At 48.1% G+C, this 19,438-nt stretch overlaps 2 protein-coding genes across 5 annotated transcripts in view; one reads left to right on the top strand and one right to left on the bottom strand.

The window, feature by feature from the left end:
* The window catches only part of CYSLTR1 (cysteinyl leukotriene receptor 1), a 116,319-nt gene that overhangs the window by 15,738 nt on the left and 81,143 nt on the right, over nt 1-19,438 (bottom strand). The gene's annotated exons all lie outside the window — the stretch shown is intronic.
* LOC309444292 (uncharacterized protein) lies at nt 5,889-14,613 on the top strand. Of its 2 annotated transcripts, XR_014184982.1 has the most exons (3): nt 5,889-6,060; nt 10,347-10,432; nt 11,977-14,613. XR_014184982.1 is itself a non-coding variant. In XM_082061979.1 (2 exons), the coding sequence occupies exons 1-2, from the start codon at nt 6,023-6,025 to the stop codon at nt 12,671-12,673; spliced, it is 735 nt and encodes a 244-aa protein (XP_081918105.1). In that variant the 5' UTR covers nt 5,889-6,022; the 3' UTR covers nt 12,674-14,613. The 2 variants fall into 2 exon arrangements, 1 of the variants encoding a protein (XP_081918105.1); XM_082061979.1 differs by lacking the exon at nt 10,347-10,432.

Here is a 19,438-nt window from a genome sequence, read left to right as displayed (position 1 = left end):
CAGCAGCTGTTCTAGTAAATCCATAGGGTCATGTTAGTGCAGAAACCAGCTCGAGTACCCACCGCACCTCCCTGGTGAGGACCAGCTCTCAGTATTTCTGCACTGACTGCTGTGGGGAACAGCAGATGGGTCCCAGGTCCTATTTCACAGGTCCCAGCGCCCTCTTCAAAAGAGAAGATTTTTAAAAATCCCCATAAAATGACAAAATCCCCCCAAATTCATTATTGGAATCCCCAAATCCCAACAAAACTGCAGAAAGTTGAGAATTCTGTAGTCTTCTCTGGGCAGGTTGTGGTGATTGTCACTGACACCACTGGCAGACAACACACGGTCTGCAGTTTCAGCTGGCAGTAAGAGTAATTTTCTTCAGAAATCCACTGGTGTGGCCTCAAACAAACAAACGAAGAAAAACCCAACCCAAACCAACACATTTCTGGTAATTCCCCTGTTAAAATATCTGTTACTTTTCCTACCCCCAGACTCTCTCCTGATCTTTTATCAGCTTCAACAGACTTGTGATCTGCCAAGTGACAAGCCCTGGAGACTCTGATACCAACTTTCTCTGATCTAAGACCAGAATGTTTTGAGAAGCAACCGAAACGTTCCTTTCTGTTGCCCTGGACCACAGGAGCTCCGGCTGTCCCAGCCCATACGATGCTCTTCCGCCGCTCTCTCTGGTTTACTTGTCTCAAGCAACTTGCCCAAAGCTCCGTCTTTGCCGTGAAAAACCTACACGGTGTTTGCAGTGAACCGGAGATTTTTTACAGTACTGAAACTAGCTCAATTTTAACTGCAATTTGATCCACGTCTGTTACAAACTCCTGCAAACCAAACCAGTGCAATAGCCACACATAAAACAAGGAGCAGGAGAGATACGATGAATGAAAGAGGAGGTCAGGATGAATGTTCAATTTTTGTTTAATAAGCATTTATGCTGCCTCCAAGCTTTTTTCAGAGTTACAGCATCGCTATTACAGACAACAAGAAGCAAAAGAACAGCAGCAGCTCAAGCAGGAACCCACAAGGCTGCTGCTACAGCACCTGGGTGAGCTGCAGGGGGAAAGCGAAGCCAATAGGTAACGGTGCAGATAAGAAAAGGCAAAGGCTTGAGGAAATAGAAAAGTGCCGATATTCTCACCTCTAATTCCTTGTTTGCTTCCTCATACAAGGAGCAGCATATTTGGCCAGGACTAATGGAGATGGAAATAGCTCCATCCTTTGCCAAACGCCACCTGATCTGATCAAAACCAAACTGACCTTCTCAACCTCAGCCGGGCAGTTACCAACAATCACTCCCCTCCTGCTCTGCAGCAACAACCCCACCTGCCCTTTCCTGACCAGGGGAACTATATAAACCTGTGATTGCTCAGGAGGAGCAGCTGTGCTGCCTTTGGGGGCTGTGTTGAACACGAAAGCCCCAGGTATTCAGTCTCTGGCAGCCCTTCCATCCATGGAGCTGCCCGTACACTCATTTTTCTGCATGTGCTGCCCAGTGACTGCACTGCCAGGTTCAACCTGCCTGGATGTAGTTACATTATTTACTGTCAAAAATGCTAAATACGAACACAAAGAAATCTTGGCAATAATGGACAATGGCCAATTTTTCAATATTAAAACAATCTAAGCATTAAAGAGGCCTGAATAACTCCCTTAGGACAACTGTGTTTCCAAAGTGTTTTTCTAGGATTCCCAGCGAGGTTGCTCAGGGTGCCTGAAGTCTGGCAATGGTGCAATTAGGTTGCTCTCTTAATTAACTGGTTTTCTATGGAAGTTATTTTTGTCCACGTGCGTGATCCCACTAGGAAACAATTTCCTAATACCTGTCACGCGTCCAAAGAAAATACATCTACTGATAAGGGAGTAGCACGGAACCAGTTTCCTTTTTTCATTCTTTTATGCAACAATTACACTCTAAATAGCTCCTCGGATCTTTTGTTGAAGAAATAATACATTTTTCTTTCTGTCAACTACCTTTTCCCCGTGGCGGGTGAAGATAACCCATGGTAACCACTGCCATCTCCCCACACGCTGCCACGTTCCAGCTAAACTCCACATCTCAAATACTCCTTGAGGCTTTTCCGATGCCTATGCATTTAAATCCCACCACCACAATGAGCTTTTGCTTTGCTTCTGTTTGCCACAAAGGCATAAATGTTGGAGAATATCCTTACTCCAGGCAAATACGCATTTGAGGAGACATGGGACGACAATAATTCCGCTTGTACAGGACCTGCAAGGCCCAGTCCAGGCTGGTGCCTCATCTGGAGGTCACCATCTCAAATTAAAACGCGACAAGACCTGAGCAAATCTTCTATTTCCTGGTGCTGTTGGGAAACAGGAACCTCATTCTACTAAACTCGACCATTTGCAACATGTCCAGACCTCATGGGCTGTTTTCAGTTCACAACTGCACTTTCGGTTCCAGCGGTTCACCATTCTTTACCCAATGATAATTTCTGTTTCAGTTTACAAGCCTGAACAAAACTTTTCTTGAAAAACAAAAATAAACAAGGCAAACGAACCCCCAGATATCAGGAAGAAAATCTCCAAAAACCCCCAAAGAAAGTCTCAACATCAGACCAAGATAACCCTGGGAAACAACTCATGACAAGCTGAGAAACACGTTTGCAAATATTTTCTTCCAATGCATTCCCAGTCACTGGGAAACTATTCCCTTGATATTTCCTCTATTTTTCCTCAGGAGAAAATAGAAATCAGGCTCATTTTAGGGGAAGCGTCACAAATGTTTATAGAGGAAATGGTTCCCAAAGGAAGTCCAGGGGACCAATGTATGTGTCTCCTCCAGGGCGCCCAAGACAGCAGAGAACATATTCCTGGCAAATCTGGGTTGAATCCGCTCCAGAACAGAAGCAGCAACTGCACGTCTGTGTGTCCATGTCAGCTTGCCAGCCATAGAACCTCAAATCATAGAGTCATTTTGCGGGGAAGAGACCCTCAAGATCATCAAGTTGCCAGCTGTGCAAGGGCGGATGATGGGATGGGGGTGGATGATGGGATGCGGGCGGATGATGGGATGTGGGTGTATGATGGGATGGGGGTGGATGATGGGATGGGGGTGGATGATGGGATGCGGGCAGATGATGGGATGCGGGTGGATGATGGGATGGGGGTGGATGATGGGATGCGGATGGATGATGGGATGCGGGTGGATGATGGGATGCGGATGGATGATGGGATGGGGGTGGATGATGGGATGCAGGTGGATGATAGGATGCGGGTGGATGATGGGATGCGGGGGGATGATGGGATGCGGGGGGATGATGGGATACGGGCAGATGATGGGATGCCGGGGGGATGATGGGATGCGGGTGGATGATGGGATGGGGGTGGATGATGGGATGGGGGTGGATGATGGGATGCAGGTGGATGATAGGATGCGGGTGGATGATGGGATGCGGGGGGATGATGGGATGCGGGGGGATGATGGGATGCGGGTGGATGATGGGATACGGGCAGATGATGGGATGCCGGGGGGATGATGGGATGCGGGTGGATGATGGGATGGGGGTGGATGATGGGATGGGGGTGGATGATGGGATGTGGGTGTATGATGGGATGCGGGTGGATGATGGGATGCGGATGGATGATGGGATGCGGGCGGATGATGGGATGCGGGTGGATGATGGGATGCAGGTGGATGATGGGATGCACGTGGCTGGTACCCTGAGCTCACACCCAGCACAAACTGTTTTCTTCTTGTGCCCGACTGCCCAACAGCATCAGCGACTGGAGATGCTCGGGCTGCCAAAATTCAACCAAAATCACTCCAAGAAGTAAATTTGTTGTCACTGCTGGATGCAACAACAAACAGCTGCCAGTGGACCAAGCCTGAGGATGCAGCAGCCTTGTTATGTTCAGTTCCTGGCAATGTTATCACACAAATGTGAACAAAATAACAAACACACTTGTGAGGTGAAGCAATGGAGTGAGCGGAGCCGCTACTCCCAGTGACACGACTCGTTCCCATTTTCCCTCTGCTTGGGAAGGCTGGATGCAAAGCAACTCTTGGGGACATCCATGTTGCCTCTTTGGGTTGCTTTCAGGAATAGTAATATAGGCTGTGTGCAGGATGCAGCTCCAAATTTGGCAACACAATTCCTATCAGAAGACCACAGAAATGAGCTCAGTTCTCTTTTGTGGCGAGCTGGGGGATGTGGGTTTCTGCCTCCTCATGTGCTTCATGCCGTGTGTTTGTTTGTTGTCAGGTGTGAGTGCTGGGAACCCGACGCTGTAAAAAGTACAGCACACCGAAGAAAATGAACATTTTCTTGCCTCTTGCTGAATTCTAACTGAATTAAATTGTATTTCAGTTGTCAAGGAAAGAAACTTAAAAGTTCTCAGCTGTAAAGAGCACAGCTAATCAATGTACAGAGCTGGCCAGAGCCTTCAAACAAAGGTGTAGCGTAAAATAAACAGGCTATGGAAAAATACTGGGAACCATCTCATGCCATTGCAGAAATCAGTCGGAGATGCTGTGTTCATTCTGCTTGCGTCAAGGGAGATACCTGTGGGTTCAAAGAGGAGCGCTGAACGCCGCAGTCATCGGGGTGATTAGTAATGTGGGTAAAAATTAACCGAGGGAACTGATTGAAGATTTCATCCCAGCCGCCTTTCCCATGGCCAGTCCCCACTCTGCAGGCACCAGCCCTGCGAGGTGAAGCGGGACATGGCCTGTGTCCGGAGCACCATGTCACCCATGTCACCCATGTCACCCACCTCACCCACCTCTCCCTGGCTCACCTCCCCTTCCCCGGGATTTTATCACTTTATTCTTGTTTTCACAGAGTCGGTGACGAAATGGGTGGTGCCCTGGAGAAACAGAAGGGTTTGCCTTCTCTTTTCCACAAGTTATGATGAAATTCAAACTGCTGAGGAAGTGTGTAGCTTGTTTGCAGAACTCATGCTCTTGCAGGCGACAGCTGTGTTGTATCAGCCGGGCGCGCCAGCAAAGTAAGCAAATATAAGAGAGATGGTAGTTGTAAAAACCAAAACTGCTACGGAAATCCTCTGGCAAGAGCTGACTCGTTCTTATGAAAATCAAATACAAAAATAAATATTTATACACACAAATCAAAGCATAAATTATATCAATCGCCAACCAGTCAAATCTCTTTCTTTTGGGGCTTTCTCTGGCTTGGGCAGACGTCCCGTCGCCAGCGCACCCCGCAATCCCCGCGGGGTCCCAGCTTGTCCTGCAGCCCCTGGGTTCCAGCTGCTTTATCTTTTCTAGCAGCAAACCCTCCCCGGTGGTCAGAAACCGCTGCAGCGTCACCGTCTGGAATTCACAGCCTTTATGTGCTGACTCCGGTTGTGAGATGGGTGCCCCCGATAAGGCCGGAGCTGCGGGACGTGTCCGCGTGGCTGTGAACACACCGGTTTGCTATTCTCACCATGTCTGCGGGATGCTCCTCTGCTCTCCCACTGCACCAAGACCTCACAAAGAGACTCCCCTGCCCTGAAACGCGGATGAACTCGGCTTAACCGACATCATACCTGGAGAAGAATGCTAGTGTAAATGCAATCAGCATCAAAGCCGGGTATCCCAGGCAACACCAACACAAACACTCATCGGGGATAGCCCAATCTGGCTGGAATTAGCGCTGCTTTTCATGCCAGGGGTCATCTTTTCTTTCCTTGGAACTAAATAACTTTTTGTATTCATGGATAATCTGTGTTAGCTCACGCAGCGCCCAGACGGGGTCAGGATCAGACCCTGTAATCTGCTCCGTCGCCAAGCACGTCCTTGAGGAAGTGTCTGGGACTCCTCTTCCATGCAGGGCATCAGTTTTTCCAGACAGCTGAAAATTAATAGCTGCCATGATTCAGGCGAGTCATTCTTGTGAAACCAGCTCGGGGATGTTGCCTAGCAAAACAAATTCTGTTAGCGTAGCGCCGTGCTCTGACGTGGTACTGAATACGTGATGCTATATAAAAACCAGGAAGCAATCCAAGAGAAACGGCACATTTTAGCTCCGCTGCAGACCATACACAGAACACAGTGATGCAGAAAAATATTCCTGGCTGCCTTTTCCAGCAAATGTAAGTAGTTGTTCTTTTAAACTAAACAAAAGCTAATACCACTTCATTACAGTCAGGATATTCAGTGTTAACGTGCGTTTCAAGTTTGCTCTCTTCTGTGTATTCTTTGACACAATTCCAGGAGGAATTTTGAAAGGAAGCATTTGTTTAAGAATAGGAGGTATTTCTGTGTAACTCTCAAATTAGAACAGCATACCAATAACATACCATACCAATAATAAATGAGAAATTGGTATTAGCTGGAAGTTGTAAAGTGTCTCAGGAGAGCAATTTCTGTGGACAACAAAAATAATACCATTGAAAACGCAAAGTGTTAGTTCAGGGAACCTCCCAGGAGCTCGAGCCGAGGTTTCGGCTGAATAAGGACTAAACAAAACCTGTCCAAGTGCCACTGTCCCTGCGCAGGATTCCTCCCGCGGGTGACCCACAATAGACACCGCAAGAGGCTGCTTTGAAAACTGTAAATAAATAGACTAATTGGCTTCTTCCCCCATCCTGGCTGGATGGGAGTGGCTGTTCTGGAAAGAGCCCCATTGCTGGTCCCTGCCCGGGGCAGGGGAAGGGTGCGCAGCTATTCCCACTCCCGGGGTCCTGCATGGGCTGGTGGGACTTACCGGGGGACAGGGCTGCTGGATTGGTGCTGGAGGATGGTGCTGGTGGTGGGAGCTCCGCAGGGCCGTGCTGGCAGCCCCCTTCTCCAAAGGAGGAGCCTGTGGCTTCAGACCCGACTTTGCACTCTCATTCCTCTGTTCTTTACCCAAAGACTCTTCAATCTTACGTCTGTGAAGGGGATGCCTGACTAGGGCTGTGCCCCAGACTGATCTCAGGCATGGAGCAGAGAGGACATACCCTCAACCCATCCTTGCAGCATCTGCCTCCTGCTAAATTGCAGCCCATGCCCACCAGTGTTCAGGAGGGCGTGCGTGGGCAGGCACCCAAATTGTGCTGGGAGCCACTGGGGCTGTCTCAAGAACTGAGCTCCAGTACCTGGGAACATCTCCCAGTTCTGTTGAAGTTACTAGAGCAGATGTCTCCAAACAGCATTTGGAGCACCTATCGAAACCGTTTTTCCCCAGCAAACACCCACAACTACCTGTGTTGTGACCCGCGAGCCTTTTCCTGATCCCTGCCCCTTGCCCAGGCTGTCAGCTGTTCTCCTACACTGTGCCCCAGATTCTTTAGGTGATACGAAAAGTGTCCCCGCCTCAGCACAACCTGTAGCCAGCTGGTTGGGACACCCACGAGAGATAAACATCTAAACGCCCTGTGGCGAAGGAGGAAATCAAACCTGGTTCTGCCACATTCTGGAGGGGAGTTTTAGCCAGTAAATCATAGTGTGAAAGGGGTGGAGGGAGGCAGGAGGTGATCCCGTCGGTGATGATCCCATCTCCGGGGGCAGCTGTGGCTCGGAAGGCACAACACCCTGACACAACCCACCAGAACATGGGAAGGCACCTTCCAGCCAGAAACTCCAGTTCCTGCCCAAAGAACATGGCAGTGTGATGTAAAACACCAGCAGCATTATGTGAAATGCCAAAGCTTCCAAGAAGGGAAGATGTGAAAAACACGCCGAGCTCCTTAGCGTCTGGACTGGCTGCTTCTGGGCGCCTCCTCCGGCTATACTGGCTGCTCAGCACCTTTTTCTGATGCTCATCATTAGAAGAGTCCATGGCCTCATTGCCAAATCCTGGGGTGTAATATAGGACCCAATGCCCAGAAGCTCGGAATTAAAATGTTCCATGAGGACACAATGAAGTTCTGCTGTGAATCCAGGCATCGGTCGCTGTCTTCCTCTCAAACTTTCTAAGTGAACAAAAAAGGATGGATGGAACACCTGGATGAGACAGGTTCACTGGAGGAATCTGCTTTAGTTCACATGGAAAACTTCTGTTCAATTTGGTTTGTTTTCCAACAAAGTTTTATTTCCACATTCTCCAGACGAGATGTAAAACCCCTAAGTTACTGAACTGCGTGTTTTGCTCAGCGTCCAGCTGCTCTAACCAGCTTGGATTTGTTTACTACCCCTCCTCGGGGAATCGCAGCCTCCCATTTCTCTGAAGTCCTGCGGCCAGGTGTGTTGCTCTTCAACACACAGCAGCCTGGGCCAGGTTACACGTACTGCCCAGCGTTCGACAATTCACAACCGTAATCAGTTGGAAAATGAGCAAAGGTCTTTTTCAAGGCATGAAATTGATCTCCTCAAAAATATAATTAAAGAAAATGTACACAGAAACAAGTTGCAATCCAAGAAAATGATACAACATTCTTAATGCGCCTTTCCAAAGAAGGAGTAGCTTGCTGGAGTAACAAGATAAATCAGAATTCAGCTGTATATCACAGCTTGGTTCTCCTCTACTTCCAGCCAGTGAGTGGTATGAGCTTTCACACTGTGGATTCCGATGGTTTTGCTCCTATAGATCTTAATTTAATTGATGCTCTGTGTCAAAACAAATGGTCAAACCAATGATCAGACATCAATGCTCAGAGATGAACCCTCCTCTTCACCACCTCCTGTATGCCCAGCAGTGAAGCAAAGCCACCTGGAGCACTGGTTTCACAAAGATTTTCTCAAAACAGAAAACGCAGAATCATTTTTCTAGTTAATCACTGTGGAAAACTAGGGTAAGATGAACTGTATCACAGTTCACCTGAAGTACTGGGCTACATTTTGCCTACCTCTTCCATAAACAATTCCACTAACAAGTTGGCTCAGACACTTTCAAAAAGAGAAAAGGTGTATGTGAATCTTGGGTGAGTCAACCTGGTACAGAACGAGTCTCGACAAGCAATGGGAATCCCACTCTCCGAAAAATTGGCTTGATATCTTTTGTAGGAATCACTCAGAATTATCATTTCCTATCGTCTCATCAAAGGAAAAACCAGGCCAGGCCTACAGCAGCCGCCCAGACCTGTTGGGCAGCTGTACTGGAAACACTCGGAAGTACAAGCCCCAAGGCGTTCGCATCAGGAATACTGAGAATTTACATAAGGACATCAGTGCCCAAATATGAAAGAAATGGCATTGTTATATTTAGCTAAATCTCTGATCCCTTCACCACCGACCCAATTTAAAGATAGATCGCTTTTAAAGACAGGCCCCGCCATTGCTAGTTCAAGTTTTCTGGAACTTTTGCCATGTGTCTTTTAAGACTCTGGGTGATAACCGCGAATATCTCTGAATCTGCTTCAGACAGTTTCAAAGTGCTCTTGGATAAACTTCTTGAAGCTCAGGAATTTTAACCCACAGATTTTATCTAGCAACATCCATCTAGTTCTTCCTTTATTCTAGTGAGGAACCTCACTGGAGGTCTCCTGTTGGTGGCTCTTGCTGTGCCAGCCCTACGTGTGCCTTTCAGGTTTGGCACCGACGGTTGGTTGGTACCGCAAACTTTGCAGGGAGCAGACTCGTTCCTCACTCTTCCTTTGACCATAGATTTACAGAGCCTTTCCTCCTTACCCCTACATCACTTCTCCACTGCACCGCATCTTGTGTCTTGGCCTTTCCAGTATCATTCTTAATTGTTTACGTTATTCTTTTATACTAATCTTCACCATATCATCCTCAGTCTATTTTTGTACATGTCTGTCTTGCTTTTGAGATCATAGCAAATTAATGATTTTATTGAATTAGCCTTTTAGTGGTCTTAACAACCTTATCCCCCCCAGGGATCGTTCACACACCCTTTCAATGCAATCTTACACAAATTATGCCACTATCTTAAAATATTTGGGCACTTCACAAACGTCATTCCTCCTTGAGATATGAGTGTGTAAATATAAATACAAGGTCAGATCCTGAGCTGTTAGTCATCTCCAGCCAATTCTTTGTCATGCAAAGCCATAGTTGAAGGTGATGGGTACTTTGCATGTGCAGGAAATGAGTAAAGCTTTGGGATGCAGCCCTGATTTATTACATCTTTTCAGCATGTTGATAGAAAAATAACTGTGAGAAGTTGCTAAGCAAACTTAAACTCACTGATGCAAAATCCTTCACTTGAAGTCACCCACTGGGATGTGAAGGACCCCCAGGCAGAAGTGGATCATCCAGGTACCTCTTTCTGCTGAATTTAAGGCAAAGGAACTGTTCAAACCTTTTCTAAGTGATAATGGTCAGACAAAGGACTCCTGCTGGCAGCCTATGGGAACTGAGTGTTTTCATCAATTGCATTGTTTTGAGTTGCCCAAACCCAGCAGTTTGCCATCCTTGATGGCTGATTCTGTTGGGCAGCCTTAGATAACAGTCGAGGGATGGAGGGATGCAGCTTTTCCTTTTGCTCACACACTAGGTGACCTGAGGCTTGTGTCAGACCTGAAAAGAGAGAACTCAACCCTAAAACACACCATCGCTGCAGGACATCACAGGCAAACAGCCGTGGGTGAACATGAAAGGACTCCAGGCACCCAGAAGGACCAGCACCCACAAATGAGGTCCTTCTCCAAAGGCTCCATCCCAAGGCTCATTTGTCCACCTTCCCGCAGGTCTATAAACTTTCCCTCAGATTCCAGGTCAGATCTCACAATTGGTTCATAAACTGGATACATCAGGAGATTCAACTAATAAACAAACTGGAAATATAATAGTATAGCTGCCTCAGTGGCAAATTAGAGTTGTGTCTAATTATAGGTCTCCAAAGATTAGGGAGTACAATGCTAGTGGTTGCCAAGAGATACCCCACCAGTGGGAGAGCAAGTTGGGTTTAGGTTTTGTCAATGACACTTAAGAAAAAGAAACTTAGTCACAGAATCATTTTGGGTGGAAGAGACCCTCAGGATCATCGAGTCCAGCCATAACCCACCCCTGTCCCTGCCCCATGTCCTGAGAACCTCATGTCCATCTGTCCAGCCCTCCAGGGATGGTGACTCCAGCACTGCCCTGGGCAGCCTGTTCCACTCCCTGAAAAGAAACTTAACCAATACATTTGAGCAATAATGCCTGAGATGGGTCTTGGCTTTTTGTTCACTCCCAAAGAAATGTGGTTACAAAATCAGAACATTAGAGAAACATTCTAAATGGTGCCATAGCTGGGGCTGGGCACCCACTGGACCAGTTCCCAGCCGTGGGGCAGCCGGTGCGGCCCTGGGAAGCTCCACTCGTCTGCATAGAGCCCAAAGCTCATGGGGATGCTCTCACCACCTACTTATCGAACCAGAGACCACATCCCTTCTCGGCAAACTTAAAACCCCCTCGGGCTTCTGCAGGCGGCAGCTGTGGGCACCGCTGAGCCCCAGCAGCCCAGCATCTGTCACTTAGTGCCAGCATCTGTATTTTATTGCCATTTCCCTCACTGTGCTCAGGCATTCAGTTTTATTCAGAAGCTATAGCCACCATATGAATGTGTACGAAGAGCTGAGCTAATGACAGGAAAAGGAAATCAAATGGGTATTTACAGGGTAATTCTCAGCTACTGATTCAACTGGGACTTTTCTTGGACAGCGTTCCCTCTAGTTCATGACTTCTTTGTGTACCAGAATGAGTAATAAATATCTCATTTGCTCTTCTACATGGCACAGATAGAAATCTTTTTCTTGCTGCAACACTAGAGAATAAATTCTTCATTCTTGAATTGACCCACAAAGGCAAACAGAAAAAAAATTGCATAATGAAAGCAGTCCTAATATGACCTCGGTTTTTCCAGTATTAGTCCAGAGCTATTCCTGTTTCCTGCAATGACTTCTGTGTGAACTATAATAAAATGCCATTTCCTGGGTTTATATATGATTTATTTAATAACTGATGCAGTCTGAGGACTTCATGTAGTGAGCACCTCTGAAACTGGATAACCAAGCAATGGCACAATAACGCTGGAGTGTGCAGGATGCCAGCATGAGTCTGTACAAATGCAGGTAGATAACAATTTGCCTGGAATCTACCCCACTAATTTTACATTTAGTTGCTCTTTTTCATATGTATCCTAGGTATTCTTCCCTAACTGGCATTTCTATGAAGAGAGACCACATGAAAGATCTCAGAAGATACCTGGTGCTTAAATATATCCAATACCTCGTCCTGTCTTCTACAAATACTATCAGCACTTTGCTAGGTCTGCTGGGCAGTTTGTACACGTTGATCATCCTGCAGTCTGCCAAGGTTTCGTCCAAGTCCACCGCGGTTCTCATTTCCAGCCTCGCCAAGGCAGACCTCCTGGTTTTTGTTGGCGTTGTCTCCGAGATGGTCGTATGGACCTTTGGCATTGGTGTCTGCTCGACGACGTTCACGTCGGCGCTGCTGCAGAACCTGCTCACCGCAAACACCCACATCAGCTGCTTGCTGCTCAGCTGCGTTGCCTTCGAGGCTTATCTGATCACCTTCCTGCCCACAGAGTCCCGGCAGCTGCGGACCGTGAGAAATGCCAAACTGACCTCCAGGATCATCTGGGTGCTGGTGACCATGGAGTGTGCCCTGTTCCAAGCGGATGATCTCCTGAAGGCCACCGGCACTTCTGCTCCCACCCGCAGCCCTTGCGTGTTGTTGTTTTACTTTTCCAGCACGGCTGCCACCTTTCTCAGGTCCCTCAGTTATTTCCTGGGCATTATTTTAAGGATTGTCAACGTATACTTCTACTACAAAATATTCTTTAGCATGTCGAACAGATCTAGAGTAAAAACAAAATAGCGCCCATTCCCAGAGGAAGCATCGCTGTGACACGAGACAGAAGACACTTCAACACGATTTCAAAGTACTGGTTTGAAAACCGTTTGATAACCAAGACCAAAGCTCACATTTCGGCACGCCGTGGAGTTTAAACCTTCCTGCTTTCTGATGTATTTAGTCTTGGTTATTGTGAGGAGCTTGGGGTTGAGGAGCCCCTTGGCACTGAAACACAATGAAGTTGGGCTGTGGGTGCTCGTGTGAAGAGACTTTGAGCACCATGGGCTCGTTTTGATTGTTCTTCATCCAGAGTTTATTCACTGTACGGGTGAAACAATTGACATTTCATGGATGGTTGTAAAAACTAAAGCAACCCAAACATTTATTATATAAAAAGGTGCTTAGAGGCTTACTCAGGGATCCGTTGGGCCAAGAGCTGTATGGTTGTATAATAAAGATGTGACCTATGCCTTAAGATGTCTCTAACCCAGGTGATGCACGGGGCTCAGCAGGTAGGCTGGATGGACAAGGAGAGCACCAAGCTGACCCAGCCCAGCTGGGCTTGTCCCTCAGGTGCCACCAGCCCCACCATGAGAGTCCCCAGGACAGAGCGGGACTGAGCTGCCTCATCTTGCTGCACACCTGGAGCTGTTCTCGAGATGCTGCTACAACAGAGTAATAAACAGCTTCACGGGGAGGCTATCAGCAAAACAGAAAGTCCTCCAGATACCTCAGATGCTCCCCAACACACAAGTGGTTGTAAGTACTTCCAGTTACTCTTGCACGGGGGATGGCCTCCAGCTTCAATTAAACACTAGACTGAACTTCTGTGATATGTCCTGCAATCCACACATTGTAAACGGTGGAAAGAAAAGTGAAATAAGCCAAAGTCCAAGTATTAATAGCCAAAATGCCACATACAGCCTCCCTCCATCATGCTTCCAGACCTTCAGTGCACCTTGCCAGCTTGAGCACAGCAATAGACCTCTGCCTGCCTGAGAAGGACACGGGGCAAAAAACCCAAATATGATGAATTTCAGCTCTAACCTTTCCACCTTCAGCCTGCAGTGGATCCTCACACTCAAACTGGTGCCAGTGAAGCCCTGACGTGCCCTGCTGGTAGCAGCTACTTGGCATTTAGACTATTAGAGCTGAAAACTGGAGCTGTGACCACTTCCCCGGGTGGCCCAAGGTGACCGGAAGCAGAGAAGTTTTCAACAGAAGATCCGACTTCACAAAACCAAGACAAACAGCAAGCACAGAAGAGTTTCCTGCTCTCTGCTCGCCAGACAGTTTCTAAGTTTCGCAATCACGCTGCTTATAGTTGGTCTCAGAAGTGTTTGTTTGTTTTTTTTCCTCCTTCACCAAGATGAACTTGACCAAAAAAAGGCAACGCTGAGAAAAGGGGCAGCGAGAGCCGGCGCTGCCCAGGCAGGAGATCCTTGTCCCCTTGTCTGCATCGCAGCCGCACTAAATGAGACGAGATAGGGGTTTGTTTGCATGTCAGGTGATGTCAGCTCAGTTTTAATGAGAGGCAAATACCCCAGCCTGGGGAATACGCATCTCACATCAGGATCTCTGAGATTCACAGAAGCCATCTGCCTAAGTGTGGTTATTTATGATGAATATCGGCCACGGCAGAGATGCTGTGGACAGTTTGGAGCCAGAAGCGAGTGAAGAGTGTTTGACACATTTTCTCAGAAGACTGAAAGGAAACACTGCCGAGGGGTGGGTGCCCAGCAAAACCAGAGCAGAAATGGAATCAAGTCACTTAAAAACACTTTGATGCAATCCCTTCAATTAGGATGTTGCCTAACAAAGCTGATTCCTTCTGCAAGAAGGATGTCTTCATAATTTGGTGCACTGTGATAGACTGTTTCTATTCTGGAAGCCTGAAGTGCCGCTTTCAGGGAAGCCAAAATGCTACTTGAAGTTCTGTAATTAATAAAAGTTTGTTTTGTTAAGGCTTGTGCATTAATTATGACAAATGTGTGCCCATGCAGATGTCTGAGCATCCACGAGCGGACCGGAGCTGGGTTTGCTACACAAGGCACAGGGGATTTTTCATCTCTGAATTCATTGCCTGGGTCTCGATATTTTTTTGCCTGCTGTCCCTGACAAGTGGCTCTGCCCTCAGGACAATCCTTTTCTTAAGAAATTAATGAAGGCAAACACTTGGCTTAAACAGCAAGCACATCCAAATCGGGCAGCCTATAGCAAAACACAGCAGCTTCTCACTTGTATCTGGAAATCAGGATCCAGGTACCAGGTTGAGCAGGACCCAGCGGGTGCCAGGGGTGGCACTTTCTTTGCGTCCCTTGCCCAGGGGGACATGGGGACATGGAGCTATCAGCAAAGCTTTTGCTGCTCCTTTCTGAGCAGGAGGAAAGCTGTCATCCTGCTTTACTTTCCAAGTCACTAATTTCCATAGTATGAATGAGAATTTTACTAATCTTAAGTAAGCCAGCAACCAAAATGATGTCAGCTGATGTTAATACTATAGCACTCCCCATCCAAAGCAAAGGAATCGATTATCAGCTTACTCCAGCCACACCAAACCTGGTGTGAACCCCAGAATACTGCATTGGGTATTTTTTCACAAGAGGTTTTATTTTCTGGGAAGTCAGGGAGGAGAACTATCAAAAAATACTGATCAAAGCAGGTTTTCTGTAGAGCCTGGCAGGTTTTAGAGCTGGGTGATCTGTTATCCTGCTGCTGCTCTTGTTCGTGTTAAGAACCAACAGACTCATGAGTGACTTTTCCTACTCAACACCTGAGGAATATACACACAGAAACAAGCAATCCTGCAGCTCTGACATCTTTTCAGCATCTTCTAGCTACCCACCCCCCAAAATGGCAAATGAATTCCCCAAATAGTCTTCACCAATAAAAGCATATGGTAGAGACACACAAAAGCTCTGCAAAGGTAACTAGAGAGCCCATCACCGTGGCCACCCGCGTTGCTTTGATTGCTGCATCTCCACCTGGACGGATTTGCAAGAAAAATCCCAGGATTTGGGATTTTCTCATCTGTGGTGAAGTCACAGGCCTGATTTGTCTCTGATTTCAGGTCTGGAGTGGAGCTTAAAACTTCCCCCATCTGACACGCTCTGAGGAACGGAGGTTCCCAAGTTGCATCATACGCAAAGATAAGCAACGTGTAAACTTAAGTGTCGGTTATTGGAGTCACTGAGCTGAGATCTACAGATAAGATGATTATTTTATCACAGCTGAAGTTGGCAAGATTTTTATTAGTGAACATTTAAACCACATTTGTCTCCTTAGTTGGCAAAGAGGGACACAGAGAAAACCCAGATGACAGAGAGATGCTCTTGTGCTCCTATCTCCTGCCCTAAATCTAAGCAGCAGAAAGCAAATGACTTCTTTGCTGTTGCGTGCCCACCAGCAGCCTGGCCCCATCACCCCCGCTTCTGATCACCTTCTCCAATTTAAAGGAAACAAACCTCCCACAGCATGATAAAGCAACTGATAAATAGAAAGCGTTTCCTTTCCCCTGCCAGCAGATGTTTGCCTCCTCATACGAAGTTTCAAAATCATTAAAAGGGGGATTTTTCTACAGGTCTACTAACAGACATGGTCTATATTTGTTTTTTAAACGTCCTTGAAGTACAACTCCCCGAGCGATTCGGGCTGGGTCATGAACCAGCACGTCTGAGCATTGACCCAGCTGTGCCTGCGAGGACAAGCCGCTCTCTGCCAAGGTTCACAGCCCCATCTGTCTTTGCCAAGAGCCTGGAGTTATTTTCTTCACCAAAACTTCAGAGCGCGCTGTCCCCCGGCCTCACGGGCCCTGCAGACCCCGCCGTCCCTTGGGCCAGCCCAGGACGCCCAGCCTGTCCTTGCGGAGTTCTAAAGAACAGAGCAAGACCTGCTCTGCAGGTGAGATGGTGCTTTTAAGGGCTTTTCCAAGTGATCATAGAATCATAGCATCATTTTGGTTGGAAAAGACCCTCAAGAGCATTGAGTCCAACCATAACCCACCCCTGGCACTGCCCCATGTCCCTGAGAACCTCATGTCCGTCTGTCCAACCCTGCAGGGATGGTGACTCCAGCACTGCCCTGGGCAGCCTGTTCCAATGCCCCACAGCCCTTTGGGGAATTTTTTCCTGCTATCCAATTTAAACCCTCCCCTGGCCATCCCCCTCACGTGAGGCCCAGAGATCCATAGGGAACAGCAGAAAGTCCATGGAGGATCTTCTAGAGCGTGAGCTGGCGGTGGGGAGGACACGGGGCAGCCAGGCCAGCGCACATCCGCAGCCCATCTGTGTTCAGGTGTTGGTAACCTCAGACAAATCCCCCCAAAGCCTGAAAAAATCCTTGGCTACAAGGTAATGGAGCAACTGGGAAAACCAGCCAGGCTGCTGTTTATCAGCAGAATATTCTACAAGCAAAGCAGCGGTGAAACAACCCCCCGAGCAGCCTGGGTTGTGCTGGGAGCTTTGCGTTGCTGAGCAATCCCTGTGGCCAGCTCGAGGACTATCTTGGGTGCAAGTTCTCGTTTTCAACACCTGCCAAGCAGCGGAAAATAAATGGTAAAACACACTTTGGTCCCAGCGGGCAGGGGTGCGAAATCCTCGCTGAGCCTCGCAGCAGCACAACCCTCTTCCTGCTGTTGCAGCACCTTGTGCTCGTGATTGTTCCCTTCTCAGGGCACAGGAGTTTCTCCAAGCAGGTGATTTTTGACTGTTCAGCCCAACTGGTCACTGCACTGGTCTAGGATGTGTGTAAACTTCGCCTCTTGGAAGAAAATCACTTTACATTTCAATGCTTTTAAATGTGTGTCAGTCAGCAATGACACCACTGGAGTGGTGCTATATGAGCACAAAGTTGAAATAAAAGACATTTTGGAAGAGATATGTGGGGGTGCACAAAGAGGGGAATTTTCAGGTCATGAGAATGACCAGAACAGTCAAAATCTGCAGCTGAATTTAAAATTAAAATCTAAACAGCGTGTTTGCCTCACTTCGTTATCAAGGCAAGAGCCGAACATTCCTCATGCCTTTGCTGGGAAGCCTCTTTCAAAGGAAATTTGATAATAAACCATGGAGCCAGTTCTGAGAAGGAAACAGTCAGACAAGAAAGTCTTTTTCTCCAACTAGGTCATCTTGCAGAGAGCTATTTTCTGAATCACTGATAATCCGAAGAAAGGACTTTAATTTAGACCTCACCCAACCCACATGAACAGACTGAGCCGAAAAGGTGGGTTTGCTCCCCGCAGTAAATCACGTTGCTAGAAGACATTGAGTTGTCTTGGAAAATGTTGCTGTTTTGACATCGATGCTTTAAAATCCTGGAAAATGTGAGACAAGTGTGTTCCTTCTAACAGATGCTGGCTCAATTTTCTTTAATTCTCAGAAATGCATCCAAATGACATTTAAAAGAGCTTTGGGGGTGTTTTGTGCTCAGTCGGGAGGCAGCCAGACCCTCGCGAGGCTCCGGGCAGCCCCGGCGCACGGGGGCTCGTGGTGCCCGACACGTCCTGCCGCTGGCCTTTCTGGCTCTGAACACTTGTTCCTTTTTTGCTGTATCGTTTCTGGTTTCTGGGAAGGGAAATCAGCGCTCTCCTTTGCCGATCGTGCCCTCTGCTGGGAAAGCAATGGGTTAGGCCAGCCAGAAAGAAAATCCTCCCAGTTTGCTCTGGCAGGCGCTGGGAGGAGGCAGCAAGTCCCGAGCAGCTCCAGACCTGGTCCCACGGTGGCACCTTCCATCTGCCACCCCTGTGCTCTGCCCCTTCATTCCGATGTGGTTTTGGGAGCTCTATCTCGTGCAATGCAACTGTGGCAAATAAATCCCACTGGGGATGATTAACCCCTGCTATGCCTCAAGGTTTTGTTTAAGTTAGGGCAAGCAATTATATTGCTAAACAGCCAGTGCTGAAGAATAAATCTGTCCGGCTTATATTGTGGTAAATAAACACTGATGTTCATAAAAATTAATGCGTAACATGGATAGACATACAGGGACAGGGGAATCAGAGACATGGGGACCCCTCCATGGTCATAGGGGACATGGGCCCCCCCCCCATCATTGGGGACAAGGGGGACCCCCCCCGGTCAGGGACATGGGGACCCCCCCCAGTCACCTGTGGGACCCCCAGTCCCGTGTGACCCCCCCACAGTCTGGTCCCCCCATGTCCCTGGACACCTGGGTCCCCTGGGCCTCCCTTGTGCCCCCCAGACTCTGGGGACACCCCCATCCCACACCCCCACCCATACTATGGGTTCCCCCATGTTCCCCCATGTCTCCATCTCCTCCATACCCCCCATGTCCCCCTATATCCCCCACATGTCCCCCTGTCCCCCCATGTCCCCTGTCCCCCCCATGTCCCCCATATCCCCCCATGTCCCCATGTCCCCCCCATGTCCCCCATGTCCCCTGTCCCCTCATGTCCTCCCATGTCTCCATCTCCCCCATATCCCCCCATGTTCCCCATGTCCCCCTAAGACGACTCCTTTTTTTAAACTTTTAGCCCAAATGTGGGTTTGTTGCCTGCCATTTGCATTTGCATTCTGACTTTTGGTATTTGTCAGCGTGTCACTTCCAGCTCTCAGAGGACAAAAAGAGAAGCTGAGGACCAGCACATCTGCTGGGCTGCAGACAGCAACTGGTTCTGTCCACGACCAGAACGCAGGGCACAGCCCACATGAAGCGTCCTCCTGACAGATGGGTTTTGATTTAACACGAGCTGACCCGAGTATTGGATGTCACCGTGACTCGGGGTCACCCCCCGGCTTGACGTTTGCAAGAAAAAGTGTGCGAGTCCGGCTG

Source organism: Streptopelia decaocto (genome assembly GCF_964273445.1).
Source record: "Streptopelia decaocto genome assembly, chromosome: 10".
NCBI classification, from domain to species: Eukaryota; Metazoa; Chordata; class Aves; order Columbiformes; family Columbidae; genus Streptopelia; species Streptopelia decaocto.
Note: the sequence above shows the minus strand (reverse complement) of the source record. Positions and strands in the feature narration are given on the sequence as shown.

Excerpts from the sequence above, each read along its gene's own strand:
- LOC309444292 (XM_082061979.1), top strand. The coding sequence starts at position 6,023 with ATGCAGAAAAATATTCCTGGCTGCCTTTTCCAGCAAAT. Across the intron at positions 6,061-11,976 it reads GGCTGCCTTTTCCAGCAAAT|GTATTCTTCCCTAACTGGCA; the intron begins GTAAGTAGTTGT and ends TATGTATCCTAG.